This window comes from Vitis riparia, chromosome 8 (assembly GCF_004353265.1).
Source record: "Vitis riparia cultivar Riparia Gloire de Montpellier isolate 1030 chromosome 8, EGFV_Vit.rip_1.0, whole genome shotgun sequence".
Classification (NCBI taxonomy): domain Eukaryota; kingdom Viridiplantae; phylum Streptophyta; class Magnoliopsida; order Vitales; family Vitaceae; genus Vitis; species Vitis riparia.
This window is the reverse complement of record NC_048438.1, coordinates 20,984,091-21,011,313: the sequence shown is the minus strand read 5'-3', so window position 1 is coordinate 21,011,313 and position 27,223 is coordinate 20,984,091. Positions and strand designations below refer to the sequence as shown.

Here is a 27,223-nt window from a genome sequence, read left to right as displayed (position 1 = left end):
TGAATTAATGATGCATCGGTCAAGTCTAATGAAATCTGCAGATCAGTATTTTATAAAATGAATATCTTATTGTCAATCAAATTTTTTTCAATGAACTTTAAACCGTCCAAAACGATGAATCAAAACGGTGCGTTTTTGAAGTGAGAGTGGTGTCCCAACACAGCCTCTTGATTATACTTTATTAAATTCCAATTTTTTTCGAAAAGCGTTAAACCATACCAAAATGATGAATCAAAACGATGCGTTTTGAGGTGAGAGTGGTGTGTCAACACCGCCTCTTGATTCAACTTCATCTCTCTATTTCTCTCTGTACATAACGCAAATGTACCGACTCGCTTTTCGTAGAAACCTTGAACAACCCTAGAAATCTAAATTATTCCGGAAAAAAAAAACTAGCATTTCAAAGGTGATCGTAAATGGCGTTTGCTGAGGAAGAATGTTCATCTACCAAGTCTCGATCAGCCTCTAACAATGACTCCCACTATCTAGCCAAGTGCGTTCTCAAAGGAAGTGTCGTTCTCCATGTCGTTCACGGCCGCATCCGCTCTCCTTCCTTCAGCGACATCGTTTTCGGCAAGGTCTTTTTTTTTTTTTTTTTTCATTTTTCCCTGAAAAGTTTCACGGTTTTCTCCAAAGTCATGAAATTTTCGGCTTCTTTTTTTTTTTTGTTTTTGTTTTTATTCGTCTTTTATTTTTCTTGGATTGTGCGATTGATTGCGTGCGGTTTGAAGTTTTGAATCTAATTTGTTGGTTTAGGGCTGGATGTTGTTTGAGTTGGAATTAGCAATTGAAAACGTTTAGTGTAGCTTTTGGTATGGTTTGTTTGTTTGGATGCAATCGGTTTTCCAACGGGGGTGGCTTTTAGGAATTGATAGGAAGAGTAAGGGGCTGTTTGATGACACTGTGCAGTGCCAGAACAATGGAGCTTTCTGTTTTAAGTGCCTCTATTTTCACGTTGCAGCGAGGGAATCTCTTGCGCTGGCATGGGTCCTTTGATGGGAAGAAGCGGAAGCTTTTTGGAGTATATGAAAGGTGAGAAATAGGAGGTGGTTTGAAAATGTGATCAGAGAGATCAAGCAATCAAGTCTTACTTTTATGTGTAATTTGTTTGGAATATGTTAGAATGTGCATAGATGATTATTCAAAAACCATGGTTGGCTCTGTTGATTGGCTGAGCCCCAAGTAGGGTGGAGAGTTGCTTTTTTGTTTCTCTTCTTTTTGCGTGCTCTCTAGCACCTATTGTATACTTCATGCGTCTTTTAGTGCACCTATAGTATACTTCATGTGAATTTTAGTGAGCCCGTTTCCTGGGGATTGCTAGTATATTTCAGATTGCCTAAAAAAAGTTACATGTAGTGGTGCACAAGAACTGAATGACAAAGTGTGTGACCTCGGCTGACTTTGGAGTGTGTTCAATAGGAAGTAGAGGATAAGGACAGGCAAGCATGGGGAATGGTAGTTGGAATTGGAAAATAGCTATGGAAATGTCAATGCAGAGAAGGAGGGGAGCAAGCATGGGTGAGGGGTGGGGTTGATGTTATAAGGGTTCATATGGGGTTGGGCTTTGGAAAGGAATTAGCAAGGGTTAAGGCCAATTAAAGCTCATTGTGGATCTAAGGTAGGTAATGAGCAGATGTTTGGAGGGGATGAACCCTCTCTAAGTGTGGTTTCCAAATTTGTTCAGAATCATGGTGGATAAAGAGGAGGTAGTGTTAACCTATCACTCTCATTCATCTTAGGACTCTCTTCCTCTCTTCCTTGGAAATTTAGCTTTTGTTGAAACCTCATTGATTTGGATATAGAGGATCTTTAAATACTCATGTCCATTCTCAATCATATTAACTTGATTGAATTTTGATATGTAGATCAAAAGGGTTAAAATAGTAATGTTGGGATGTTTTGTTGTCTTTTGGATTATTTTTCTCTTCTCTTCTTTTGTATTTAGGGAAGGATTTCTCATCATTTTTTTGTTCACTCTTTTAATGAAAATATTTTTGTTTCTCGTAAAAAAGAAAGAAGAAACAAGATAAAAAAGAAAGGAGGGAGTGTTTTTTGTTTTAGGGGTTTTATTCTTCATGGTCGAAAATCGAAGACTGAATTGGATTTCACGGGTCACATTCAAAGAGTAAAGGTCTAGGTGTATGGGGGGCTGTGCTGCATCCATGGGACTAGTTCGGGTATGTTGGAGTATTATCTAATAAACAAGGAGCCTGTTGCATATGTTGCTTCATGCATGTACCTTGGTGCACTTGTTTGCTTGGTGCCGTTAATGCATTTCCTAATTGCCTATTAAAAAAAAAAAATTAACAAAGAAGATAAGAGGTCACAAATCCTTGATAATGTGGTCAATTGTTTGCATGGAGAAAAAGGATGGGGGCTTGAGAATTAGAAATATGTCTATGGTGAATAAGACCCTTCTTGGAAAATGGTGTTGGAGATTTGCTTATCAGAATGAGTATTTTTGGAAATAGGTGATTGTAGGTAAGTATGGAAAGGAAGGGGGAGGGTGGGTGTTAAAGAAGCTTCTAGGGAATGTTATGCTATGAGTCTTTGGAAGGCCATCATGAATGGGTGGATGGAGTTTAGCTAAAGGGTCATGTTTAGGGTAGGGAATGATAGAAGGGTGAAATTTTGGAAGCATAGGTGGTGTGGAGAGGACTTCTTGGAATAGGCTTTTCCAAGTTTGTTCTCATTAGCCTTCGCTAAAGATGCTTGGGTAGACTAGTTGCGGGAGCAGGTGGGGGAAGTGGGCCATTGGAATCTAGTATTCACAAGACATAATAATGATTGAGAAATGGGAAGGGTGGAAGCTTCTTTCAGGAGGTTGCAAGGGCAGGTGATTAGAAGGGGGGTTGAGGATGTCATCACTTGGTGATTAGCAATTTGCAACACTAGTGTGTTCCTTTTAAGCATTATGTGGAACCCTTGGGTCTTGAAAAGGGTTAGTTTATTTGCTTGGGAAGCTGCATGGGGAAGGATTCTATCTCTAGATCAGCTAAAAAGGATGGGCTGGTTTGTTCCAAGTAGTTGCTCTTTGTGTTAAGGAGAGGAGGAATTGGTGAATCATGTGTTTCTTCATTGACCTAAGGCAACCATGATTTGATAGCTTATTTTTGCTCTTTTTGGTCTTCAGTGGGTGATGCCATCTTTAGTCAAGGATGCCATACTCATCTAACATGGCACTTTTGTTGGGAAGAAAAGGAAGAAGGTACAGAGAATGGTTCCTTTGTGCTTATTTTGGACCTTATAGAAGGATAGAACTAGAAGAGCCTTTGAAGATTCCGAATTGGTGGACCAAGCTATTTTACGGTCCTTTTTTGGTACATCTTTTTGGATTGGTTTAGGTAGGTTTTAGCTCGTGGTCTAAGGTGAGGGCCTTTGTGTATCCCTCTTCTTTTTTGGCCAAGGTGCCTTGTATACATTGTGTATACTTTTGGGTGCTCATCTTTAGGCACTCTTAATACAATTGCTTTTATCTTTCAAAAAACTTAAAAAGAGGTAGAATAATTCCAAATTGGTGCTGCATGTGTAAGGAGGATGGTGAGACTATGGATGATTTGATGCTTCATTGTGTGGTTTCTGGGGAATTGTAGCATGTTTATTTCCTTTTTTTTCTCCCTTTGTTTTTTTTGGTTGACTTTCTTGGATTCACTGAGTTCCAAGAACCTTGAAGTTGATGATGGCTGGCTGGCATGGAGAATTTGTGAGTGAGGGTGGTGGAATATTTGGAAGGCCAATTCTGTCTTGTTCATTTTGGGAACTATAGGAGGAATGGGTAGTTGAAGCATCAGAGTAGAAGCTTTAGGAGCTGGCATTTGATTCTTTGTTTGTTCGCTCCTCAACTTTGTCCTTGAACCTTGTAGATCTTTCATTTCTGACACTCTTTCTGATTTATTTAGGAATGTGTCCTCTGCTTCAGTGCATGTTACGATCCTGTATATTATTGTTTCCCTTATTTTACTCTTTCTTTCTTTCCAAGTGACTTCTTCCTGCATACTCTCTATGTGCTTGTGTTGCACCTCCTTTGCACCCTGTTTAATGCTATTGTTATCTGTTACTTACAGAGAAAAAGTTTTCTGAAGTAACTCTCATCTAACTGTGGAATTTGTTAACTGAGTATTGAAGAGTTATTAGATCCTTTCTTCTTACACCTTGGTGGCTTAAATTTAACCGTCACTCTTTGATGGCATTTCATTCAGGAGACATCCCTAGAGTTGGTAATAATTGGTGAAGATGGGATTGTACAATCTGTTTGTGAGCAAGCTGTATTTGGCACAATTAAAGATCTTGCTGTTCTACGCTGGAATGAGAGGTTCCACCATCAAAATCTACAGGTCTTCTAATTCATTAATTAGTAATGGACTGTATTAGTCATCTGCTTGTAGTTTTCACTTAATCACATTATGAAGGTAAAGATAGGTGGAGGTTGCCATGAAAAGGTATTTACCTGATTATTTTCAATACTTTTTCCCCCTTTTCATGTTGTAGATGCAAGGTAGAGATCTTTTGGTCGTTGTTTCTGATTCTGGGAAGCTTTCATTTCTCAGATTTTGCAACGAAATGCACAGGTTTTCCATTTTTCTTCCTTACTCATTCTTTAATAGTGAAAGGATAGGCTTTGTTATTTCCTATGTTGATCTTGGATAATATGTTGCCTTTTCTGATGGATTACCTAACGTCCTTGTATACTGTTTGCTGGGCCAGGTTTTTCCCAGTGACACATGTTCAGCTTTCCAGTCCAGGAAACTTGAGGAACCAGCTTGGACAAATGCTGGCTATTGATTCCAAGTAAGTGTCATTTTCGTTTTTTTTAAAAGGATCTAAACAGAGTGTTTTGGTTTATGCAAGGTGATGAGATAAATTAAAATGGGATTGAGATTAGTTACAAAGCACACTTATTTGTCTATTGATAAGCAGTGTCTTCTTTGTTGATTATTTTGTATATAGATAGCTATCCATGTAGTCAATATACATGCATGTGTCCTTAATACATAGTAGGATGATGCTATTGGCCCAATGACATATCTCAAGTTTCTAATTTGAGTGCTGTTGCAGTGGTTTTCTTGGAATAGGGTCGCAAAGCTCCCCAGTTTATCTTTGTGTTTAAGTTCTGTACATGTGTGCATGTTTCTGTTTGGTGTATCTGTAGGTTCTAGTGAAGTGCTTTTGTGAAAAAATTTGTGCGAAGAAATTTTTTTATTTAATATGTGAACAATTTTAAATTCTGAAACTTTTTGCTGAAAGCTCTTCTGCAAATGCATTCCACTACAGAAAAGAGCTTTTTGGATTTGACCCTCTTTTGCTCTGAAGTGCTTTGATTTTGATTGTGATTGAACACAACGCAGAATTCTTTCAACTGTAGAAAGGGACAGTAGGTGTTTGTAAAGCTGTGCCAAATAGGCCCTTTATCAATTTGCTTCTGTGAATCAGGTTTTAAGGGAAAAATAATAAGTTTTGCATTTTGAATTCCTATTAATGTTCCTAACTGCTATTTATTTATTTTTTCCCCCCTACCCCACTCAGCGGCTGTTTTATTGCCACTAGTGCATATGAAGATCGATTGGCCATGTTCTCCATTTCAATGGCTACCGACAGTGATATCATTGATAAGGTTGAATTTCTATGGTAGTTTGATCACATTTTAGAACATATTTACATTGCTGTCAATATTGGAAAAGCAATTTATTCAATTGCACAGATTTTATTGTGATTAGATGCAGATTTCATTTGATGATGGTTCCTATATGCCATGATTTCAGAGAATATTCTATCCTCCTGAAATAGAAGGGGACTCAGGCGTAGCTAGAAGTGTCCACAGAACCAGTATATCTGGTACCATATGGAGCATGTGCTTTATTTCAAAAGATCTTAATCAACCCAGTGGTGGGTACAACCCTGTGCTAGCAATTATTCTAAATAGGTATGCCAATTGACTCTGAATATAGAGAATCTGTAGTCATAAACCAGTTGTTCAGATCACTGAAAAGCAGAAAATTTTTCATGTCTTTTCATTTGTGTTCTGTTGAGGTTAACCTAACTCCTTACTAAATTTCTGATAGTGCAGGAGGGGGGCGGTTTTGACTGAGCTGGTTTTATTGGAATGGATTATTATTGAAAATGCTGTTCGTGTTATTTCTCAGTATGCTGAAGCTGGACATTTAGCTCATAGCATTGTTGAAGTTCCTCATTCATATGGATTTGCCTTTCTGTTCAGGATTGGTGATGCTCTTCTGATGGATCTTAGGGATGCTCACAACCCTTGTTGTGTCTATAAGACAAGCTTAAATATTTTACCCACTTCAGTTGAGCAGAATTTTGCTGAAGAGTCATGTCGAGTACATGATGGTGATGAAGATGGCATCTTTAATGTTGCTGCCAGTGCCTTGCTAGAGCTGAAGGATTATGTTGCTAAAGGTGATGATCCTATGAATGTAGATGGTGACAGTGGCATGGTAAAATCAACCTCCAAACATGTCTGTGCATTGAGTTGGGAACCAGGAAATGAAACAAATTCGAGGATGATATTTTGTGTAGATACAGGAGAACTTTTTATGATTGAAATTTCTTTTGACTCTGATGGCCCTAAAGTTAATCTATCTGATTGTCTTTATAGAGGTCTATCCTGCAAGGCACTTTTGTGGTTTGCAGGCGGATTTCTTGCTGCACTTGTAGAGATGGGGGATGGGATGGTCCTGAAATTGGAACAGGGAAGGCTGGTTTACAGAAGTCCTATTCAAAACATTGCTCCAATCCTGGATATGTCTGTTGTAGATTGCCATGATGAGGAACATGATCAAATGTTTGCCTGCTGTGGAGTGACACCAGAGGGATCATTAAGGATCATACGGAGTGGCATCAGTGTGGAAAAGCTATTGAGGACTGCCCCAATTTATCAAGGCATAACTGGCACTTGGACTGTTAAAATGAAAGTTATTGATTCTTATCATTCTTTTCTTGTGCTGTCATTTGTTGAAGAGACTAGGGTATTATCAGTTGGTTTAAGTTTTACTGATGTGACTGATTCAGTTGGATTTCAGCCTGATGTCTCTACTTTGGCGTGTGGTGTTGTGGATGATGGTTTGCTGGTCCAGATCCACAAAAATGGGGTTAAACTCTGTTTGCCCACAACGGTTGCACATCCTGAAGGCATTCCATTGGCTTCTCCAATTTGTACATCTTGGTTTCCAGAAAATATAAGCATCAGTCTTGGGGCAGTTGGATATAATTTAATTGTTGTCGCAACTTCGAGTCCATGCTTCTTATTTATTCTTGGGGTCAGATCAGTATCAGCATATCAATATGAAATATATGAGATGCAGCATGTGAGATTGCAAAATGAAGTATCCTGCATTTCCATACCTCATAAACATTTTGATAAAAAACCGTCAACTTTTCTCAGTAATTTAGTTGATAATAGCAGTGCAGCTGCCCTACTGATTGGGGTAAATATTGGTCGAATCTTTGTCATTGGCACTCATAAGCCTTCAGTGGAGATTTTGTCATTCCTACCTGATGAAGGCCTTAGAATTCTTGCTTCTGGGGCCATTTCATTAACAAATACATTGGGAACTGCTGTTAGTGGTTGTGTCCCTCAGGACGCCAGACTTGTTCTAGTTGATCGATTTTACGTTCTTTCAGGTTTGAGAAATGGAATGCTTCTTCGGTTTGAGTTGCCTGCTGCCTCTATGGTGTTCTCATCAGAATTATCCAGTCACAGCCCATCTGTGAGTTCCTGTTCGGTAAATGATGCTGATACTAATTTATCAAATATGATGGCGCCAAATTCTATTGGCCCACAAATGTGTGCTATTAATTTATCAGAAGAGACAAATATCAACAGTCCTGTTAATCTGCAATTAATTGCGATCCGTCGTATTGGCATTACTCCTGTTTTCCTGGTTCCTCTGAGTGATTCACTTGAGGCTGATATTATTGCTCTCAGTGATAGGCCTTGGTTATTGCAGAGTGCGAGGCACAGCCTCTCATATACTTCCATCTCATTTCAACCTTCAACCCATGTAACTCCCGTATGTTCCATGGAATGCCCTATGGGAATATTATTTGTTGCGGAGAATAGTCTACATTTGGTAAGGTCTCTTATCTGCTGTATATTTGTGCTGTTGTGGATATTTAGCTTTAGTTAATTATGCTGTTTTTCTTTTTCTGCTTATCATAATCTATTCTATAACTAGTCACTAAAAATGAATCATGTTTACTGCAACTGTTATAACAATATATTTGCCTTATTTAGCGTTATGTTCAATTTTTTATTTAATGTTATTTCAATTTTTTTGTTTCCTGCTTTTCTTAAGGTTTATATTAATTTACTAAATGTGTACATGTTCGTTTATAACTTTTATTTTTTTTTTCGATAAGTAAACACACATATATTAGCAAAGGCAAACGCTGCAAAGCATACAGGGAGTATACGAGGCGACGACGGCTTCACAACAAAGGACCAAAAAACAACAAAAAACCCACCAGCCCTCAACTGGAGGCTAGCCACTCCAGGAAACCTATAAGGGAGCGAGACTCCGCACCATTATACAACTTTGCCCACCCCCACATATTACAAACAAAATAATATTTAATTTTCTATATAGCTAACTCCCCCCCCCCCCCCCTAAAAGCTAATCTATTCCTTTCTTTCACGCCATCCAAAAAATAAATAACGGTATGGATCTCCAAATTCTCTTCCTCTTTTTGCCCACAAAATAACCCTTCCAGCTGATAATCACCTCCTTTACAGTTTCTGGAAAGACCCACTGGGCTCCAAACAGGCTAAGAACCATCCCCCGCAACACACTAGCCACTGTACAATGAATAAGCAGATGATTTACATTTTCCTCATCACTACCACATAGATAACACCGGTTAGGAATCTGCCATCCTCTCTTTTGAAGCCTATCAATAGTAAGAACCCTCCTCCAAGTAGCTTCCCACGCAAAAAACGCTAACTTGGAAGGAACGTTCTCCACCCAAACGCCCTTTTTGGGAAACAGAGGGATACTATGGCTGGTCACCAGCCCATGCGCATCCTTGACTTCGAACTTCCCATTTTTTCCCCCCTTCCATAAGGCCAAGTCTTCCTCCAAGGTAATTCTTTGACTCCTTAGGATTTGCAGCAATTCGTCAACCAAGGTCAGCTCCCAATCATTGAAGCTTCTAATAAACCTTAGGTTCCAACCTCCTTGGCCAGCATTCTGGTCCCATAAATCCCCCACAGTGGCACTCTTTTGGGCAGCCACGTTGAAGAGTTGAGGGAATCTCCGGGCCAGCTCCACATCCCCACACCAAGTGTCCTCCCAAAACCTGATTTTGGTGCCTTTTCCAACCTTAAAAATCATATTGTTCCAACACCAATCTGCTTCTTTCATAATCTCCTTCCATAGCCCAACACCAAATGCCCCATTTGCTTTTTTAGTTCTCCACCCAAATTCCTCTTGCCCATATTTTGCCACAAGAACACGTTTCCACATCTCCTCCTTGGCACGAGCAAATCTCCATACCGATTTTCCAAGAAGGGCTTTGTTCAAAAGGACTAGTTTCCTCAAGCCAAGCCCCCCCTTCTCTTTGCTCACACACACCCTCTCCCAACTGACTAGGTGTGCTTTCCTTTCCGTACTTCCCCTTCCCACAAGAAATCTCTTTGCAATTTTTCTAGTCTTCTCGCCACTACCTTAGGCATACGGAATATGGACAGTTGATATAATGGCATGCTAGCCAGTGTACTCTTTATGAGGGTGATTCTACCACCCTTAGAGAGGTATTGCCGCTTCCAAAGGGATAATTTCCACCTCATCCGTTCTTCCACCCCATCCCACACGTAACCAGCTTTATTTGGCGCACCCAGGGGCAGCCCCAGGTAGGTTGATGGCAACTGCCCTACCTTGCATCCCAACTCCATAGCCATCTCAAGGATCTCCTCCACCTCCCCCACTGGAATAATTTCGCTTTTAGCCAAATTAATCCTCAGCCCTGAAGCGGCTTCAAACCAGCATAAGGTCCAGCTCAAAAAGGTCATATCTTCTTTCTTAGCCTCGCAAAAAACTATGACATCATCCGCAAAGAGAAGGTGAGAGATATTAACAGCCTGCCCCCTACCCCTCTGGATTCTACATCCAGTGATGCAGCCCCCTTCCACAGCCCTCCGAATAAGAGCACTCAGCACCTCCATTCCCATGATAAACAAATATGGGGATAGAGGGTCGCCTTGCCGAATTCCCTTAGAGCTAGGGAAGAACCCAACTGGCTCCCCATTTACTAATACTGAGAACTTGGCAGTCGATATGCAGCTCCATATCCACTCCCTCCACTTAGTCCCAAAGCCCATTTTCTCCATTACCCTCATCAAGAACTGCCAATTGACGCTGTCGTACGCCTTTTCAATATCTAGTTTACAGATCAGGCCCTTCTTTCCTTCTTTTTTCCATGAGTCAATCACCTCGTTTGCGATTAGAGACGCATCCAAAATCTGCCTACCCATGACAAAAGTGTTCTGGTCTGAAGAGATCACTCTATCAATCACGTTTTTAATCCTATTGGCCAGCACCTTAGCCAATAGTTTGTATAATCCGCCCAATAGACTGATCGGCCTGAAATCCCCCAGCTCATCCGCTCCTCCTTTTTTGGGGATCAGAACCAAAAACGTGGCATTGTACCATCTAGAAACAATTCATTGTACGATAATTTATTTTTCTCAATCTCATGAAAAGGGCTGCCTTTTAGAGTTCCCTTATTCACAGATTATTTTCTGCAGTTAAATGAATGAATTTGATATTTATGTTTTGTTCCCCAATGGATATACAATAGCTTGCCCCCATAGTATTCTACCTTGGTAGTTTTGCACATTGAGTTGGTTACTCATATTACGACTATATTAGTTATTTTATTTTGAGTATCTACCTGCTTGACTGGATTAATATATCTATACCTCTAGTGCCTATTTTTAGGTCTACAGTCTACTCTTAGTGTATGGAAATCTAAGATCAAGCTTTCTTTCCTATCGCCTAATATGATAATTAGGGCAATCCTTACCACCTCCTTCCTTAAGACAGGGTGCAGAGTCCTTGTCCTGATATCACCAGGTTGCATGAGCAACCAATTTTTATGTTTGATCAGCCTCATAGTGGGGTCTTGATTTGGTGAGAATTAGCAAAGTCTCTATTTTTAACATTCATGCTGGTAGGAATTCATATATTGTTCCTTCAAATCTGTTTTCTTTAGGTCTCAGTGCCTCTTAACACATTCTGTCATACCATTACAAACTTTCACAATCTTTGGGAAATTTTTCACTGTCCACAAATGAGACATCTTGTTGGCATACTTTTTCAGATCTAACTTCCATTTTGCTGCCATCTTACTATTGAACGCTACACTCCTAGGCTTTCCCATTTTGCATGTGAGATCACCAAGCATGTAGAAAAATGAAACTTTAACCAAATGTTTATGAATTTACACCAGTATGTAGAGATGCAAATATTACTGGTTTGGATGTTCAATTAAGTATGATGTTGAGATCTGCTTGAGGCGGATGGAGGTTTGTTTCTTGTATCCCTTGGGTTGCGCTTTTGGCAGCTCTTTTTGATATAATTTGATTCTTTATCAATAATAATGATGATGATGATGATGATGATGACGATGATGTGTTGAGATCTGCTTGTTCTCAAATACCTGGAAAAGTTAACATATGATGATAAACATTTTGAGTTTGATCCAATAAGCTGGTGTGCTAGTAGTTGGTTTCTTTCTGGGAATTGGTAATTAATGTTTCTGCAGTTGTTTATTTTGTTGCTGCCTCTATGCTGAATTAACATGTTTATATTTTACTAGTCTGCACTGCAGAATCGACTTATGTGATATTTGATCATGTTATGCTGCAGGTGGAGATGGTGCATAGTAAGAGGCTTAATGTGCAGAAATTTTATCTTGGAGGCACTCCAAGGAAGGTTTTATATCATAGTGAAAGCAGGTTATTGCTTGTGATGAGGACCGAATTGAGTCAAGATACATATTCATCCGATATTTGTTGTGTTGATCCTCTTAGTGGATCCGTGCTTTCATCTTTTAAACTTGAACTTGGGGAAACTGGAAAATCCATGGAGTTGGTAAGGGTTGTAAACGAACAGGTTTTGGTGATTGGAACCAGTCTGTCTTCTGGTCCAGCTATGATGCCCAGTGGTGAAGCTGAAAGGTTAATCATTTATCTCATATTCCACATTCTATAATTCTAATTGATGTTAGTTGCCATGACTTTATGATTTTTGAACTCCTAAAACCTACTCCTTTGGTAGAAAAATATGGGCTGAACATGTAATGGCTCAACTTGTGGATTCAAGTTAGACATGAAAGTTGATGAAACCAACTTCCTTTTGGCATCCTACAAATTGGACCTTGAAAACCTACAATATGATTATTGGATTGGCGTATCACTATTGTAATAGCGTAAAATCTCATCGTTTTTGACAGTGTATGTCTGATCGTTTTTGTTGAGTCCTCATGCCAAACCTATTTGTAAATTTATGTGTATGTGTAATGAATGCCATATTATTAGCTCTATATATGCCTGAAGTGGATGTTTTCTCCACAGTACGAAGGGCCGTCTAATTGTCCTCTGCCTTGAACACATGCAAAATTCAGATAGTGGTTCAATGACATTTTGTTCAAAGGCAGGGTCATCTTCCCAGCGAACATCACCATTTCGTGAAATTGTTGGATACGCTGCTGAACAGTTATCAGGCAGTAGCCTTTGCAGCAGTCCTGATGATACTAGTTGTGATGGAGTCAGGCTTGAAGAAAGTGAAGCATGGCAGCTGCGATTGGCTTACACAGCCACATGGCCTGGGATGGTACTTGCTATCTGTCCTTATCTTGACCGTTACTTTTTGGCATCTGCTGGTAACTCGGTAAGTTGCAAAATTCTTCTTTGATCCTTTTAAGATGCTAGGACAACTATGATCTATTGCATGTTTATTTCTGATGAAGATATTTGTATTCTTCTGTCAGTTTTATGTATGTGGTTTTCCAAATGATAACCCTCAAAGAGTGAGAAGGTTTGCTGTTGGAAGGACACGCTTCATGATAATGTCTTTGACTGCACATTTTACTAGAATTGCTGTTGGCGATTGCCGTGATGGTGTTGTTTTCTATTCCTATCATGAGGTGACTAAAAATTGCTGTTTTCTGTCTGTAATTTCAGTTCTTGTAACTTTTTGTTAAATATATTGCTAATTTCCTGCCTATTTTTATTTTCATGGGCTTTCCTGTTTGAATCAATCGGATGAGTGCCTGAGACTTGTCCTTCATGTTCACTGTGCTTTTTTGTGCTTCAGGATTCCAGGAAACTTGAGCAGCTTTACTGTGACCCAGAGCAGAGATTGGTTGCTGATTGTATTCTCATGGATGTTGATACTGCTGTTGTTTCAGATCGCAAAGGGAGCATTGCTGTCCTGTCATGTTCAAACCATTTAGAAGGTAAATTTGTAATTTAAACCTCATTTCTGTGACTGAAGCGTCATATTTACTTGCCTGACCAAATCATCCAGTATCTTTTCTGATTTTTGACCTGCTAATTGACCCTTTGTATAGAGCAAGTTGCACATCTGCTTCATGTTGGTATGGCGTGGTTTTATTAGGCTCTGTTTACCTGGTCAAACTCTGTAGCTACAATTTATTGGGGCCTGCTTAGATTGTAGTTTCTAAACCAGACTTGTTGCCGAAGCACTACTATGTTATTTTGAGTCCTGTTGGATTAGCAGGCTTATAGTTGTTGTTGTTGTTCTTCTTCTTCTTCTTCTTCTTTTTCTTATTATTATTATTAAAACTTTGTTTCCATTAAGAATTGCACGGTTTTAAATTTCTTATAATTTCATGTCCAGATAATGCAAGTCCAGAATGCAATTTAACATTGAATTGTTCATACTATATGGGGGAGATAGCCATGAGCATCAAGAAGGTAAGTCCTGTATTAATGTGCTTGCTGTTTTACAAGGCTTTTAGTAATTTGCTGCAGATTTGCTTGTAATTGTTTACTCTTTTAAAACGTGAAGGATGTGGTCAGTGATCTAGCTGGAAATGGCTAGAGCATTGTTCCTGGTACCTTAACTATTAACCAACCATTGAGAATGAAATGCATGAGATTGAATTTCCCATTTAGGTAATGAGATTTGTGATAGAAGGCTTGGATTTAAAATTTACGTTAGCACATATGGTTAATAACATATTGCATACATTGAACATAGTGTATAAACTATCTATACATAGTTGTCAGGACATAGTAATCCTATGAAACCATTAGACACCACTCTATCTTGCATGGTAATTCTACTTCCTGATTAGAAATGAGAAAAGTATTATGATAGTAAGGTGCTTCTGCTTTGAAATTGAAGCAAGGTACTTCTGAGAGGATCAGTGGCAATAGGTGATTGGAGAAAAGACATGTAGTTCAAAACTGTTGAACTACAAATTTTCCTAAAAGCACTTGTAGGAATGGGGCCTACAATGTATATCATGCACTCTAAAACCCTCCATCATGTGTAGCCTCCTTTGGCTTACATGTGGGCTTAATAAATTGGATAAATAAAGTAGTCTCTTTGTGAGCTTAATAAATTGAGGGAATAAACATGCAGTAAGGTTTGACTGCATGACCTCTAGCCAAACGATGCTCTAATACCATGTTAAACAATCAACTTTACTAAAAGCTTAAACTTGTAGGATATAGGTCCACAATGCATTTCATGCTCTTTAATATCCTCCCTCACTCACAGCCCTATACTTACACATGGAGAGATATGCAGGGTCTGTTAGCAAACAACCACAATTAGCCTCTTTTGGGCTTTCTCAATAAATTGAGAAAATAAATATGCGGTGTGGCTTGAACACATGACCTCCCTCGAAACTAAGCTCTGATATGATATTGAACTAGTAATTTTCCTAAAAGCTTACGGTTTTAGGAGGATTGTTAATTAACAAAAACAGCAATCACTTTCAGTTTGGTTCAGCCCTTATTTAGTACTTGAAAGGTCATTTCTGGTATGCTGTTTTGTTTCTGAGACTGCTTTGTGGTGTGGAGATTCTAATTTAAGAAAATTTTTAATGCATATAGTGAACTATTTTCTTCTTGTTCTCTAGTCTTATTTCAAAGCTCAGGAAACAAGATTTTATCATCTTTATGCATAGTCTTTTCTGGGTGATGTCCCAATAACTTTCTTGATGTCATCCATTTAGGGGTCATTTTCATATAAGCTGCCAGCAGATGATGTTTTGAAGGGTTGTGATGGTTCTAATACAATTATCGACTTTTCGGAGAACAGTATTATGGCCGGTACACTTTTAGGAAGCATAATAATGCTTATTCCTATATCGAGGTATGTGTTAAAGGTTTATATGCCGTTACTATTTCTTTTTTCTTTAATGATGTTTGTAGGGCATTTTAGTTAATGAAGCTGCATGTCATGAACAACTTCAATATATTAATGAATAGTGTAATAAGGTAGAGGGGATGTACAACTCTACAAGCCATGCAGAGAGACAGCATTGTGCATTGTCAGATAAAGTGTCAAGTTCCAATCATAAAATGAAAACCTGTGATCAGAAACAAAACCTGGAAATAGGTTCAGAAGTCACCTTTCTTACCACCATGTTAAGATGTTCAGTTCAGGGCAAGGCAGAAATGCATCAGATCATTCTGTCCTAACATAGAAAGATGATAAGCTTCCTAGATGAGTCATAGTTGAATATGTATGGATTTTTCCCTGGAAGTAGTCCAAAAAAAAAGCTCAAGCTCCATTATCCAAAATCTTTCCTGGGATGAAGAAAAAGCTCCATAATAGGATGTGGGAAAACCAGTGTTTCATGCCTCTAAACTAAACAGACCTGAAAAAGCAAGCCTAAGGAAGTAATGAATCAGAAGATGCTCCATTTACTTGGTGCACATCTCAGATTGATCAGATGAGGTCCATCTTCAAGCTATAAGGGGATGTCTTTCTGAGAGTTTCTCTACTGCTTTCAACCAGGAAAAAGGGAGTCTAGAAGGAATGCAACCGGATTCTGTCTTTGAGCCCTCTTAGCCAGCTTCATCCCTCTATAAAGTCTTTCCAATTGGCATATCATTGTTGTACATAAAACAGGAGATTGAGGATCTCTTGGAACTGTAGAAAGCAAGATTGCCTCTTCATTAGTAACGCCTAGAATAACCTATCAAAAAAATAAAAATAAAAATTAATAACACCCAAAGGAGCCTTTAGAAGGCTGTGAGGAGGGGTTTGGAATGGGTCTTGGGCTTGAGAAAGTGGGCTTAGTGGGAGGGGAACTATTTAAAGGGCCAGCCTTTTCAGTCTCTAAAGCTAGGCACCAGAGGTATCTTCGACTGGCAAGGAACGAGAGGAAAGGGGTGATGAAGACCTCTTTGGAGGGGCATCAAGGGAAGTTTCGTTGTCAGAGACTGTTGGGGTGGTGGATAGGGCAGCAATTACTGATGAAGCTTTGTTGGCGGAGGCGTCCAGGTACGACAATTCTCCTTCATTCTTTGTGGGGGTTCGGGATCTTTCCTTTTCTCTTCCTTCTTCTGGTTTTGGCCGGGCCTTGGTGGTGAGTGGGTCCTTTGGCCTAGGAGGGTTGGTTGCTGCAGATGGTGCAGGGGATCAGAATCTGCTGAGTATTATTTTGGTTGATGGCAGTGCGTGGGAGATGGCATCAAAGGAACGAGTGGGGGGTAGTGCTGAAAGGATTGAGGATGAGGGGTTGTTGTAGGAATTAGGGGGGAATTGTAGTAAGTGGGATGGCAGTTGTTTGGTGAAGTTCAACAAGTTTTTGGGATTTTCGACTAAGGGCTTTGAAGGGGAAATATTGAATTTGCTTCTAAGGATCAAGAAAAGAAGAGAGCAGAGTAAAAAGAGGGGAATTTCAGTGACGACGAAGTTTGAACATGAACTGAAAAAATTAGTGTTCCATTAATTATAGTGGTTTGAGCGAGGAGATGGTTTGGTCAGAGGAGGTGGGGCTAGAGTTTCGACCCTTAGATGAACATAAATTTTTTATCTTGGAATGCAAGATGAGCTAATGATAGAAACAAGAGGAAGATAATCAAGGCCCTAATCAGGTCTCAAAGAGTGGATTTGGTGTGTTTGCAGGAGACTAAAATTTAGGATATGTTCTTGGGGGTGGTGCAAAGGCTAGGAGTGGGGAGATTCTTAGAATGAGGGGTAGTGAACGCTGGGGGGTAGCTAGAGGGGTGGTAGTCTTTTGGGATAACTAAGTCTTGGAATTGGTAAGAATGGAGGTGGGTCAATTTTTGATTTTGTGTTGCTTTAAAAACTGTGAGGATGGCTTCTTGTAGATTTTTGTGGGTGTTTATGGGCCCATTATGCAAAGATGTAGAGAAAGCTTTTGGGGGGAGGTAAGGGCCATTCGTGGCTTGTGGAATGCCCCATGGTGCATTGGAGGCGATTTTAATGTGATCAGATTCCTTAGAGTGTGTAGAAAGGAAGAAAGAATGTCTTCTTCTATGAGAAGATTCTTGGAGGTGATTGATGAGTTGGATTGGAAAGATCTCCCTTTGCAGAGGGGGCCCTTTTACTTGGATTGGTGGGTTGAATGGCCAATCCATGTCAAGACTGGATCGGTTTTTGGTCTTTGAGGATTGGGAGTCATTTTAGTGGGGTGGTGCAATGCACTCTTCCAAGGTCAGTGTTTGATCATTTTCTAATTTTGATAGATGGGGAGGGGTGAGGAGAGGTCCAACTCCTTTTCGTTTTGAAAATATGTGGCTGAAGGAGGAGGAGTTTAAGGAGTTGCTGAAAATTTGGTGGCAAGGTTTCAATTTCAGTGGTTCCTATGACTTTATCTTGGTAGCAAAATTAAACGCTTTAAAAACCAATTTGAAAATCTGGAACATGGATGTGTTTGGGAAGGTGGGAGTTAACAAGAGTTTGGCTTTGGATAATGTGCATTTTTGGGATGATCAGTAGCGTTTGAGAGCTTTATCGGTGGAGGAGTTGGAGACTAGAAAGGAGGCTAGGTAGGATTTCAAGTGGACTCTTATGGAGAAAAGTTCTTGGAGACAAAAATCAAGAGAAGTGTGGTTGAGGGAAGGTGATAAGAACACATAGTTCTTCTATAGGATGACTAACTCCTATAGGAGGAGGAATTGTTTGGCAAAGATCAAAATTAATGGGAATTGGATGTCAAAAGAGCAAGAGATTCATAAGGGTGTGGTTAAGAGCTTTCCATTGGCGTCCTAGTTTGAATGCATTTGGACTTTGAAAGAATTAGGGATGAGGAAGTGAGACTGAATGAGGTGTTTACTGTGGAAGAAGTCTTCTCTACCATTTTAGAGCTGAATGGGGACAAGGCACCTGGTCCAGATGGGCTCTCTTTTGCATTCTGACAGTTTTGGTGGGAGTTTGTAAAAAATGAGGTAATGGGTTTCTTCAAAGAATTCCATTAGTAGGGAAGATTTGTAAGGAGCTTGAGTTCTTGGTTTTAGTTCCAAAAAAGGAGGCACGGATGAGCTTAAAGACTTCAGACCAATCAGTTTGGTGGGAGGATTGTACAAGTTGCCAGCAAAGGTGTTAGCTAATAGGTTAAAGAAGGTGATGGGTAAGGTGGTGTCTTTGTCCCAAAATGCTTTTGTTGAGGGAAGACAAATTCTTTACGCTGCCTTAAGAGTTAATGAGGCCATAGATTCGATGTTGAAAAGGAATGAGAGTGGGATGCTGTGCAAGTTGGATATAGAGAAGGTTTATGATCACATTAATTGGAATTTTTTGTTGGTAGTGATGTAGAAAATGGGTTTTAGGGAGAAATGGACAAGCTAGATAAAATACTGTATATCCACTACGACGTTCTCTATTCTAGTTAATGGCACACCGATGGGTTTGATCCACAGTACTAGGGGATTGAGACAAGGGGCTCAAATTACAGGAGTGGAGATGGGGCTCAAATTACTCACTTGCTGTTCGCTGATGATATGCTGATTTTCTATGAGGCTTCCCAGGAGTAGATGGTTTTTTTTTAGTTGGTTGTTAATGTGGTTTGAAGCTATTTCAGGACCGAGAATCAATTTAGATAAGAGTGAAATTTTACCGGTGTGGAGAGTAGAGAATGTATAGATTTTGGCCCTTGAACTCGGTTGCAAAGTGGGAGCGCTTCCTTCCACTTACTTGTGGCTCCTTGGGTGCACCACACAAATCTGTGGCAGTTTGGGATGAGGTGGAGGAGAGGTTTCGGAAGAGGCTAGCTATGTGGAAGAGGCAATATATTTATAAAGAAGGGAGAATCACTCTCATTCAAAGCACTTTGTCCAACATGCCTATTTACTTCATGTCTTTGATGCGTATGCCAATAGTTGTTAGGTTGAAATTAGAGCAAATTTGAAGGGACTTTCTCTGGAGTGGGGGAGCTTTAGAGAGGAAGCCTCATCTTGTAAAGTGGGCAATTATCTATTTAGATAAAAGGAAGGGTGGTTTGGGTGTTAGAAGTTTCTCTACTCTCAATAGGGCTCTATTGTGCAAATGGAGTTGGTGCTTTGCGGTGGAAAGGGGGACCCTTTGGAAGCATAATATTAGTAGGAAGTTTGGGGTGGAAGGAGGAAGATGGTGTACTCGAGAAGTGAGGGAAGGCTATGGGGTGGGGTTATGGAAGGAAATTAGGAAAGTCTTTATTGCTTAAAAAAACTGTTTTCTTTGTGGGGGATGGTAGAAGAGTGAGATTTTAGAAGGACAAATGGTGCGGGAACAATGTCCTATGTGATTCTTTCCCCTCTTTGTATGCCTTAGTGGATTCAAAAGAGGGGTGGGTAGCAGGGTGTTGGGAGGAGGGGGGCTGGAATCCTTGGTTCTTTAGGCCTTTCAATGATTGGGAGGTGGAGAGGTTCCTTTTGACATTACAAGGAAAGAGGCTAGTGATTGATTTGGAGGATAGGATGCAATGGAAATACACTAAGGACAGAAAATTTTTTGTTAAGTCCCTTTATAGTGCTCTTGAACCTAGAAGTGCAGTACCGTTTCCGAACATCATATGAGCCCTTGTGTTCGCACTAAGTGGGTTTTTTTTTGCTTGGGAAGCCTCGTGGGGGAAGGTTCTAACCTTGAATCAACTCAAAAGAGGGGGGGGGGGGGGGGGGGGGGGGGGGGGGGGGGGGGGGGGGGGGGGGGTGGTTGGGGGTTGGGGGTGTGGCCTATAGCTAACATGTGTTTTTTTTTTGTTGTGTTGAAGAGGAGTCTATTAATCATATTTTAATCCATTGTACCGAGGCAAGGGTCTTGTATGTAGGGAGGCGCTTGTTTACTCCCTATATGCTTTGGGTTGGCCTTTTGGTGCCCTTTTCTCTTCTTATTTATAAAATTTTCTGTGCGTTTAACTATCAAAAATAAAAAAATGCTCTACTTGATCTACCTTATCCATTCAATTCCAAACCTATCACTGTTACTTGCCCAAAGATAGAAAAAGAATTGTGGGGATTGTTTCAAGAAGGGAAGAGCTTGTACCCAAACAAAAATGTTGAATGACCTAATGTGATGTAAAGATCAAAAAAGAAGGATGCTTATATAATATGAGTAATGTTTTAATGGTATATTAGATTACCTCTTCTTCTTTGGTTTCTGTGGTCTGGAATCTAATTCTGTACTTGATCATCATCATATTTTTGTTCCTTTGTATACTCTCATTGTATTTTGGCGAACTTTAGCCTTTCCATTTTGTACCACCCTCTCCTTTTTATATATATTTTCTGGTTGCTTATTAAAAAAATCATCATATTTTTGTAGGGAAGAACATGAGCTCTTAGAAGCTGTACAAGCTAGACTTGCGGTTCACCAACTGACTGCTCCTATTCTTGGAAATGATCATAATGAGTTTCGAAGCCGTGAAAACTCAGTGAGAAAGGTACTTTTCTTCTAGTTTTTGTTATCTCTAGATGTATTCTCTTTGCTTTAACGAAAATATAAATCTGAGAACTATTAGAAATAGGTTTTGGGAAACCTGTGAGCAAGCTAGTGGTAGCTGTCTTTGGGAAATAGAATTTGGGACAATCTAGGTATGGCAATGAAACAGGTATTTTCAATGACCTGGCTCTAATAGTATGGCTCTGGGGAAGGCAAAATCAAATAGGAGTGGATTTGGGGTAGTGTTCCAATTTTCCTGCCTGCCTGCTTTGCCTGCAGGTTTGGGATGGGATAGTATGGGAACATATTCAGACTATGGGGGCGGGTTGGTAACCTGTCCTCAACCAGCCATGTTGTGTCCCTAGTGCAATCAGATGAATTTGACCATTTTGTTTTCATCTTTTACATTAATAGTTTTTATTATTTACTTAAATGTTGTAGAGAGCATTTTTGGTGTACATTGTAAAATATCTTCAGGTTGTGTTGATCTTTTGGCATTCATTTTTTCATATTGTTCTATAAAGAAAACAGAATCTTGAATGTATTATTGTCAATGCGATTATGCAACTTCCATCTCTTTTAAGTGATGCAATGATTAATCTTCCTGGTTCAGTTTTAAGTTTTATTTTTTTATTTTTCCTGGTTTGATCAAATCAATCTTCACTATATTATATGGTTCCAACTATTTTGCCTGTCCTCCAACCATTTCCCTTTTCTTTTCCACCTATTTGTTTTTCCTCTTATTTTTTTCTCTCTCCCTCTTTTGGGGTTCTTTTATTTGACAGGCTGGAGTATCTAAGATACTGGATGGCGACATGCTTGCTCAGTTCTTGGAGCTCACAAGTATGCAACAAGAGGCTGTTTTAGCATTACCTCTTGGATCACTAGAGACAGTTACATCAAGTTCAAAGCAGACTTTGCTTTCTCCAATCTCTGTCAATCGTGTTGTGCAACTACTTGAGCGAGTTCATTATGCGTTGAATTGAATATCTTGTTTTGTCCTGCTCTTGAGATGTGAAAATTGATTTGCAAACTGCCCACCAAGGAAGCATTTATGTAAAAAATAAAAGGATGCTGTCTTTGAGGTGCCTGCCAGCTTTTTGCCGAAGGATGAATGCCCATATAAGAGACTGAAATTAGTTGACCATATATTACAGACCTAGCTGCAAGATGGCATATCCAAAATCCTCAGAGCAACAGCCATACACTAAATCAGATTCTTTCTGCCATCTCCACTGGGACAACTAACCTGCACAGTGAATAAATATGAGAAAAACATGTAAAATTGTCATTTTCCTCATCTAATCAATACTTGACCTTATATCATTACCCTTGTATTGTATTTACAAATCCCAGGAAAATACCTACTGCATTTGAGAACTCAAAGAGAGAGAGAGAGAAGGAATTAGTGTTGGAAATTAGTCTGTATTTTAGATGTATGCAATTTCTTTTTCCTTCTCCAGGCTGCTATCTAAGCAGCCATTTTTGTAATATTCTTTGCTAACAGAACAACAAATAATCTGTTAATAGAACTTTTATTATTTTGAAGTAGTGGATGTTGGTTGGATTCTTTTGTTTCTGAAAGCTCCTCGTCCTGGCAGTTGAGGAGTTTGAATGTTACTAGGCTTATTACATACAGTACAGACAAGCAAAGCCCAGAATTACTCAATTGGGTTTGTATCTTTTGCCCTTCTACCTTCATTTGAAATTTTGAACCAAATGAAAGGCTGTGAACCATGTGGCTGACCCTTGGTGTTGGGAGTCTCATTCGATATCCTATTCTTTCTTAATTCAAGGAGCAACATCTGAATCATGAATGAGAAACAGGAGTATATTCATTACCTGGTAAGAATTCTTTCCCTCAGTTATGAGGTTGAATTTTAGGGAGTCGTTTGCATTGACAATCCTTTTTAAGGAAGGTTATACTCTATTGACTATCTGTTTGGTTAATCTCTTGTGCATGTAGAAATGTTGATGATAACTGAATGAAGGGGAAAGAGTGCCAACTCTCAAATCTCAACTGGTCCTTGTTCCCCTTTCCCAGAGTTTCAAAGCTCTTCATTGTCAGTTAGTTAAGTTGCAGATTGCCAACTCAAAGATGGAGATACGCAGCATCAGACAAGCTACCCCTATCACAGAGATCTTGCAGTTTCAAAGAGCCTATTAAGGTAAGATGGTGGGAAAAAATGGTGCATTGACTACTATTTTCAGTCTCTGGTATGGCTTATAACAGCTATTTTATTTAAATAAAGTATATTAAAAAATTGTATGCCATGCGACTGCCCTGTCATATATTTTTCTGTAGCTTCAGATGCAAGGTTCTCTGTGTTGTTTTTTTTTTCTTTTTTTTCCTTTAGAAGAATGAAAGGCAAGCATTTTGGTAAAAAAAAAATCTAAGAATAGACTTCACTCACCAATAATAATTTCTTTGTAGATAGGACAACCGAGTCCTTTTAAATGAAAGGGACCACCTCAAGCCTTCCTTTTGCCTGCCAAGATAAGGAGGTTGTTTGTGAACTACTAGAACTTTCAACCATCAAATTTGCCCACTAAACCCAATAATTGTCAAATCAAATCCAGCTGGCCTTAAATTTTAGCTTAGTCTTAAAGACTGGAAGCTTCATAATGGGTTAGTACTTAGGAGATTTTTAAGAAAGTGGGGAAGCATAATCCTCAGTCTGGTTAATGTGATTACATAGATGTTTGAAGAATGGTTTTCATTACACCCATGACTGACCTTCCCCAACTTGATCTTAGGTGAGGCTTAAGAGAAATCCTGATCTGAGAGTTGGATTGAAGTGTATTAGGACTTTAACCCAAGTCATAATATGGGACCTTTGATTTTGGGGAGGTCATAAGTTCAGATTTCACCGTCGATCCATTATTTCGTAATTTAAGTCTTCAAGAGTAAATTGATGGGTGTGGTTGCAACTAAAGAACTTTTGAACTCGTCAAAGAGACAAAAAGAGTACAAAGAAGCATGGAACACAAGTTGTGGAAGAGGTAATGGTTCTTGGGACCACCTAGCAATGAATGCAAAGCTGTCTAAGGCTTTTCACGTAACCAAAATATTAATTACGATAGTGCAGAAGAGAAAGGCACTCCCCAACTGACACCCTCATTCAATTCAAAAAGTTTACACCACCATTAAACTCTGGGTTGACAAGTTTGTTGGGTTGCATTTATAGTGTTGGGCTCCCAGATGCATGCATGCGTGGTCACAGCAAAATCTCATCTTTAGCAGTTGGCGTTAGGATTAAAGATGTAAAATACAATTGGTTACAAGGTTTGTATGCTATTCACTTCACTACAACTGATCCAATCTCTTTTCAAAGTATTTTCTCTGAGTGCTTACATTGTTTGGTTAAGTTCCATTAGCCAGTAACTCTATATTTAGTTCTTGAAAAACGTGTGAAAAAAAAGAAAAAAATATAAAAAATATAAAATAGATTTAAAGTTTATCAATTATTTCTATATGCTATTTAAAACTTATTTTACTTATTTAAACTCAGATATATAAAAATAAGTTTTTAATTAATTTTAGTAATATTTATTTATTTTTTTTAAATTTAATTCTTTTTTTATTTATAGAACTTCCGAGAACCAACGAGTTAAAATGAAGTTATATGTAGCTTCTTGATGTACCTATAGCTTTGAGAAAATGTGTCTACAAGAGCCCACTGCTAGCAATTACTTGAGTTGTCTTTTCCTGGGCAGTAGGAAAGATCTTTGAGGCCAATTTTTGACAATGACAGAAGAAGAGATACCCATTACTTCTTTTCACAACTTTCTGTAACATCCCAACTTTTCTACATTGATTCTCGTGTCTTAAATGAGTTGTAAGGTATTTTTAGGATGAAGTTTACAAAACAAATAAATAATACTTAGCAATGATAGTACATAGAAATATGCCAAAGTACACGAATACAAAACCATTCAAATATTAAAAAATAAAAAATTGGTTGTTCTATGTCTATATAAGTAAACCAAGGCATTTTTAGTTCCTCATCCTTTGCTCCATTTTCACACTGGTTGGCAGAAATATGGATATGCTGAGTGAGAGTGGAGGAGGTATCATCGAAGCTCTAAATGCAACTGTTCATGGAAATGGCACCCGAACCGTAGTTCTATCTCATGGGTTTGGCTTTGACCAGTCTGTTTGGCACTACCTCATCCCTTACCTTGCATGCTACTTCAAGGTGGTGGTTTTTGATCTAATCTTCGTAAATCCCAACCTTTATGATCCAAAAAAGTACTCAAATTTCGATTCCTACGCACAAGACTTGGTATGCCTCCTTGATCAGCTCAATGTGAAGAAGACCGTCTATCTGGGTCATTCCATGTCAGCCATGATTGGATGCATAGCTGCGACAAAGAGACCGGATCTCTTTGAGCACCTTATCCTCCTAGGCGGCTCTCCAAGGTCTGACCAAAACTTAGATGTTTCTTAGCTGCTGTATCCATGTACATACATATTTATTGTTCTCTTACTTCATCAATCACCTTCATCTCCGTCATTTTGTTTGTTGTTAAAAGCTCAAAAGTTCCCATTCTAATACCTTCCCTATTGTTTGTAGGTACTTAAATGCAGAAGGATATTATGGGGGATTTGAGAGATCAGATATCGACAAAATCTTCGAAGCAATAAATGAAAATTTCCCAGTTTGGGTTCAAAATTTTGTTCCCATGGCAGTGGGCATCAACAACTCTGCAGCCATAGCTGAGTTCGAGTACAGCTTGGGGAGGATGAAACCGGAGATAGTGCTTAGTGTCGCTAAAACTGTCTTCCTGAGTGACCTAAGACTCGTTCTACCACAAGTTAAAGTGCCTTGCACCATTATCCAATCCAGAGAAGATATTGTTGCTCCTACATTCATCGCATGCTACATGAAGGAAAACCTCGGTGGCGATGCTACGGTTAAGATACTGGAAACACAAGGCCATTTTCCACAGCTAACAGCTTTCCCTTTGCTTTTGGATGCTTTAAACAAAGTTTTATCCATTCCATAGAAGCTGGTTGTATCTAAGAACTTAGAATTTAAGGTTTGGCTCAAGTGTCTTATGTTCTTTTGTTTCCTTCCGTTTTTTTGTTTCTTTTCTGGACATTTTAAGGATTTCATCAAAGTTGAATCGTCAAGACTGAACTGCCTTCTTTTGAAATGAATGTAGTGTATTAATGGGTGTTGGTGAAAGTCAATTTTTATCCCTTCCATTTCACATTTCAGTATTTAATGGCTTTGGTTCTTCAGAAGAATCAGAACTCAAAGGCCCCACATTCAACCTTTAAAGAATACATAAGCGCTTGAAATCTGAAGCAAAATTCACAAAATTATGTGGCCAAGAAATTGTGTGGTTAAATCGGATGTGGAAGACACGTTCTTGTTTATTTCTGTTGATGCCACCTTGGCGTGTGAAGGGGCCGGGCCACACCTAGCCACTGGGTCAGGGTTCTAAGTCCAGGCTCCCCTTTGGGTCGGAATTGGGGCAGGCTGTAAAGAAGCCCAAGGCTGGGTCTAAGCCCAATAATTAAAGAGACATTTGGTTAAAGACCCGAAATAGTCTTGAAATTGGAAAAATGACCTCTCTTAATTATTCTTTAGAAATTTTTTTATACTTAGCTCTCTTTTTAAGATATAGATCAATTGCAAGAGTTCTTCTATTTTTCCTTTTTCTTTAAGATGATTGTATTCTCCATCTTTCGCTTCTATAATTGTTTTTTATTACAATTTTTTACAATTGTTTTTTGTTTGGGTTTTTTATCATAGCTTTTTATTGGGGTTATTTTGTAATACTTCTAGTTGATATTTTTTGCATTTATTTTTGTTAGGGTCTTTTATAATTGTTTTTACTTAGAGTTTTGTATAATAATTTTTTTGAAGATTTTTGTTTTTGTTTTGTTGGGATTTTGGCAAGAGTTTCTTAAGGTTGCTTTTTATCGGGGTTTTTTGTAATTGAATTGTTTTGGATTATAAAGATGAGATCAAATAGATGAATATTCTAATTAAAATTTGTAAATAAAATGAAAGTTTAACCTTATTTAAGTCTTTTTTTAAAATAATAATAATAATAAAACATAACCACACAATTCAAATTATTATAAACTTAAAACTTAATTAGTTTTTTATAAACTAAACTTAACTATCGTGCAATTCAGGTGAACATCCTTAATAAGAAATCAATCACAGTAAAAATAAAGTAAAATAAAAAGACTAATGTATTATTAAGAAATAGTGAAATGAATATGATAACAAAAAAATAATTGAGAAGATGATGTCGTGGCAAATAAAAAAAAAAGGTGAAAAAAGTTATAAAAAAAAAAAGATCATTTTTCAACAAGGTTG

General features: G+C 38.7%; 2 protein-coding genes across 5 annotated transcripts; both read left to right on the top strand.

The window, feature by feature from the left end:
* The first annotated feature begins 91 nt into the window (after positions 1–91).
* LOC117919605 (pre-mRNA-splicing factor prp12) lies at positions 92–22,423 on the top strand. Of its 2 annotated transcripts, none has more exons than XM_034836800.1 (15): positions 92–578; positions 4,200–4,334; positions 4,489–4,568; positions 4,705–4,788; positions 5,524–5,611; positions 5,760–5,920; positions 6,065–8,087; positions 11,883–12,193; positions 12,590–12,905; positions 12,985–13,161; positions 13,332–13,473; positions 13,878–13,954; positions 15,226–15,365; positions 20,766–20,883; positions 21,668–22,423. In XM_034836800.1, the coding sequence occupies exons 1-15, from the start codon at positions 417–419 to the stop codon at positions 21,866–21,868; spliced, it is 4,215 nt and encodes a 1,404-aa protein (XP_034692691.1). In that variant the 5' UTR covers positions 92–416; the 3' UTR covers positions 21,869–22,423. The 2 variants fall into 2 exon arrangements, with proteins under 2 accessions (XP_034692691.1, XP_034692692.1); XM_034836801.1 differs by having other exon boundaries at positions 212–578; positions 13,006–13,161.
* Positions 22,424–22,531: 108 nt separating this feature from the next.
* LOC117919606 (strigolactone esterase D14-like) lies at positions 22,532–26,092 on the top strand. Of its 3 annotated transcripts, XM_034836802.1 has the most exons (4): positions 22,532–22,727; positions 22,849–23,050; positions 24,922–25,305; positions 25,460–26,092. In XM_034836802.1, the coding sequence occupies exons 3-4, from the start codon at positions 24,926–24,928 to the stop codon at positions 25,890–25,892; spliced, it is 813 nt and encodes a 270-aa protein (XP_034692693.1). In that variant the 5' UTR covers positions 22,532–22,727; positions 22,849–23,050; positions 24,922–24,925; the 3' UTR covers positions 25,893–26,092. The 3 variants fall into 3 exon arrangements, with proteins under 3 accessions (XP_034692693.1, XP_034692696.1, XP_034692695.1); XM_034836805.1 differs by lacking the exons at positions 22,532–22,727; positions 22,849–23,050 and adding an exon at positions 23,286–24,168; XM_034836804.1 differs by lacking the exons at positions 22,532–22,727; positions 22,849–23,050 and having other exon boundaries at positions 24,528–25,305.
* The last annotated feature ends 1,131 nt before the right edge of the window (positions 26,093–27,223 follow it).

Excerpts from the sequence above, each read along its gene's own strand:
- LOC117919605 (XM_034836800.1), top strand. The coding sequence starts at position 417 with ATGGCGTTTGCTGAGGAAGAATGTTCATCTACCAAGTCTCGATCAGCC. Across the intron at positions 12,906-12,984 it reads TGGCATCTGCTGGTAACTCG|ATATTTGTATTCTTCTGTCA; the intron begins GTAAGTTGCAAA and ends TTTCTGATGAAG. Across the intron at positions 13,955-15,225 it reads TAGCCATGAGCATCAAGAAG|GGGTCATTTTCATATAAGCT; the intron begins GTAAGTCCTGTA and ends TCATCCATTTAG.
- LOC117919606 (XM_034836802.1), top strand. The coding sequence starts at position 24,926 with ATGGATATGCTGAGTGAGAGTGGAGGAGGTATCATCGAAGCTCTAAAT. Across the intron at positions 25,306-25,459 it reads CTCCTAGGCGGCTCTCCAAG|GTACTTAAATGCAGAAGGAT; the intron begins GTCTGACCAAAA and ends TATTGTTTGTAG.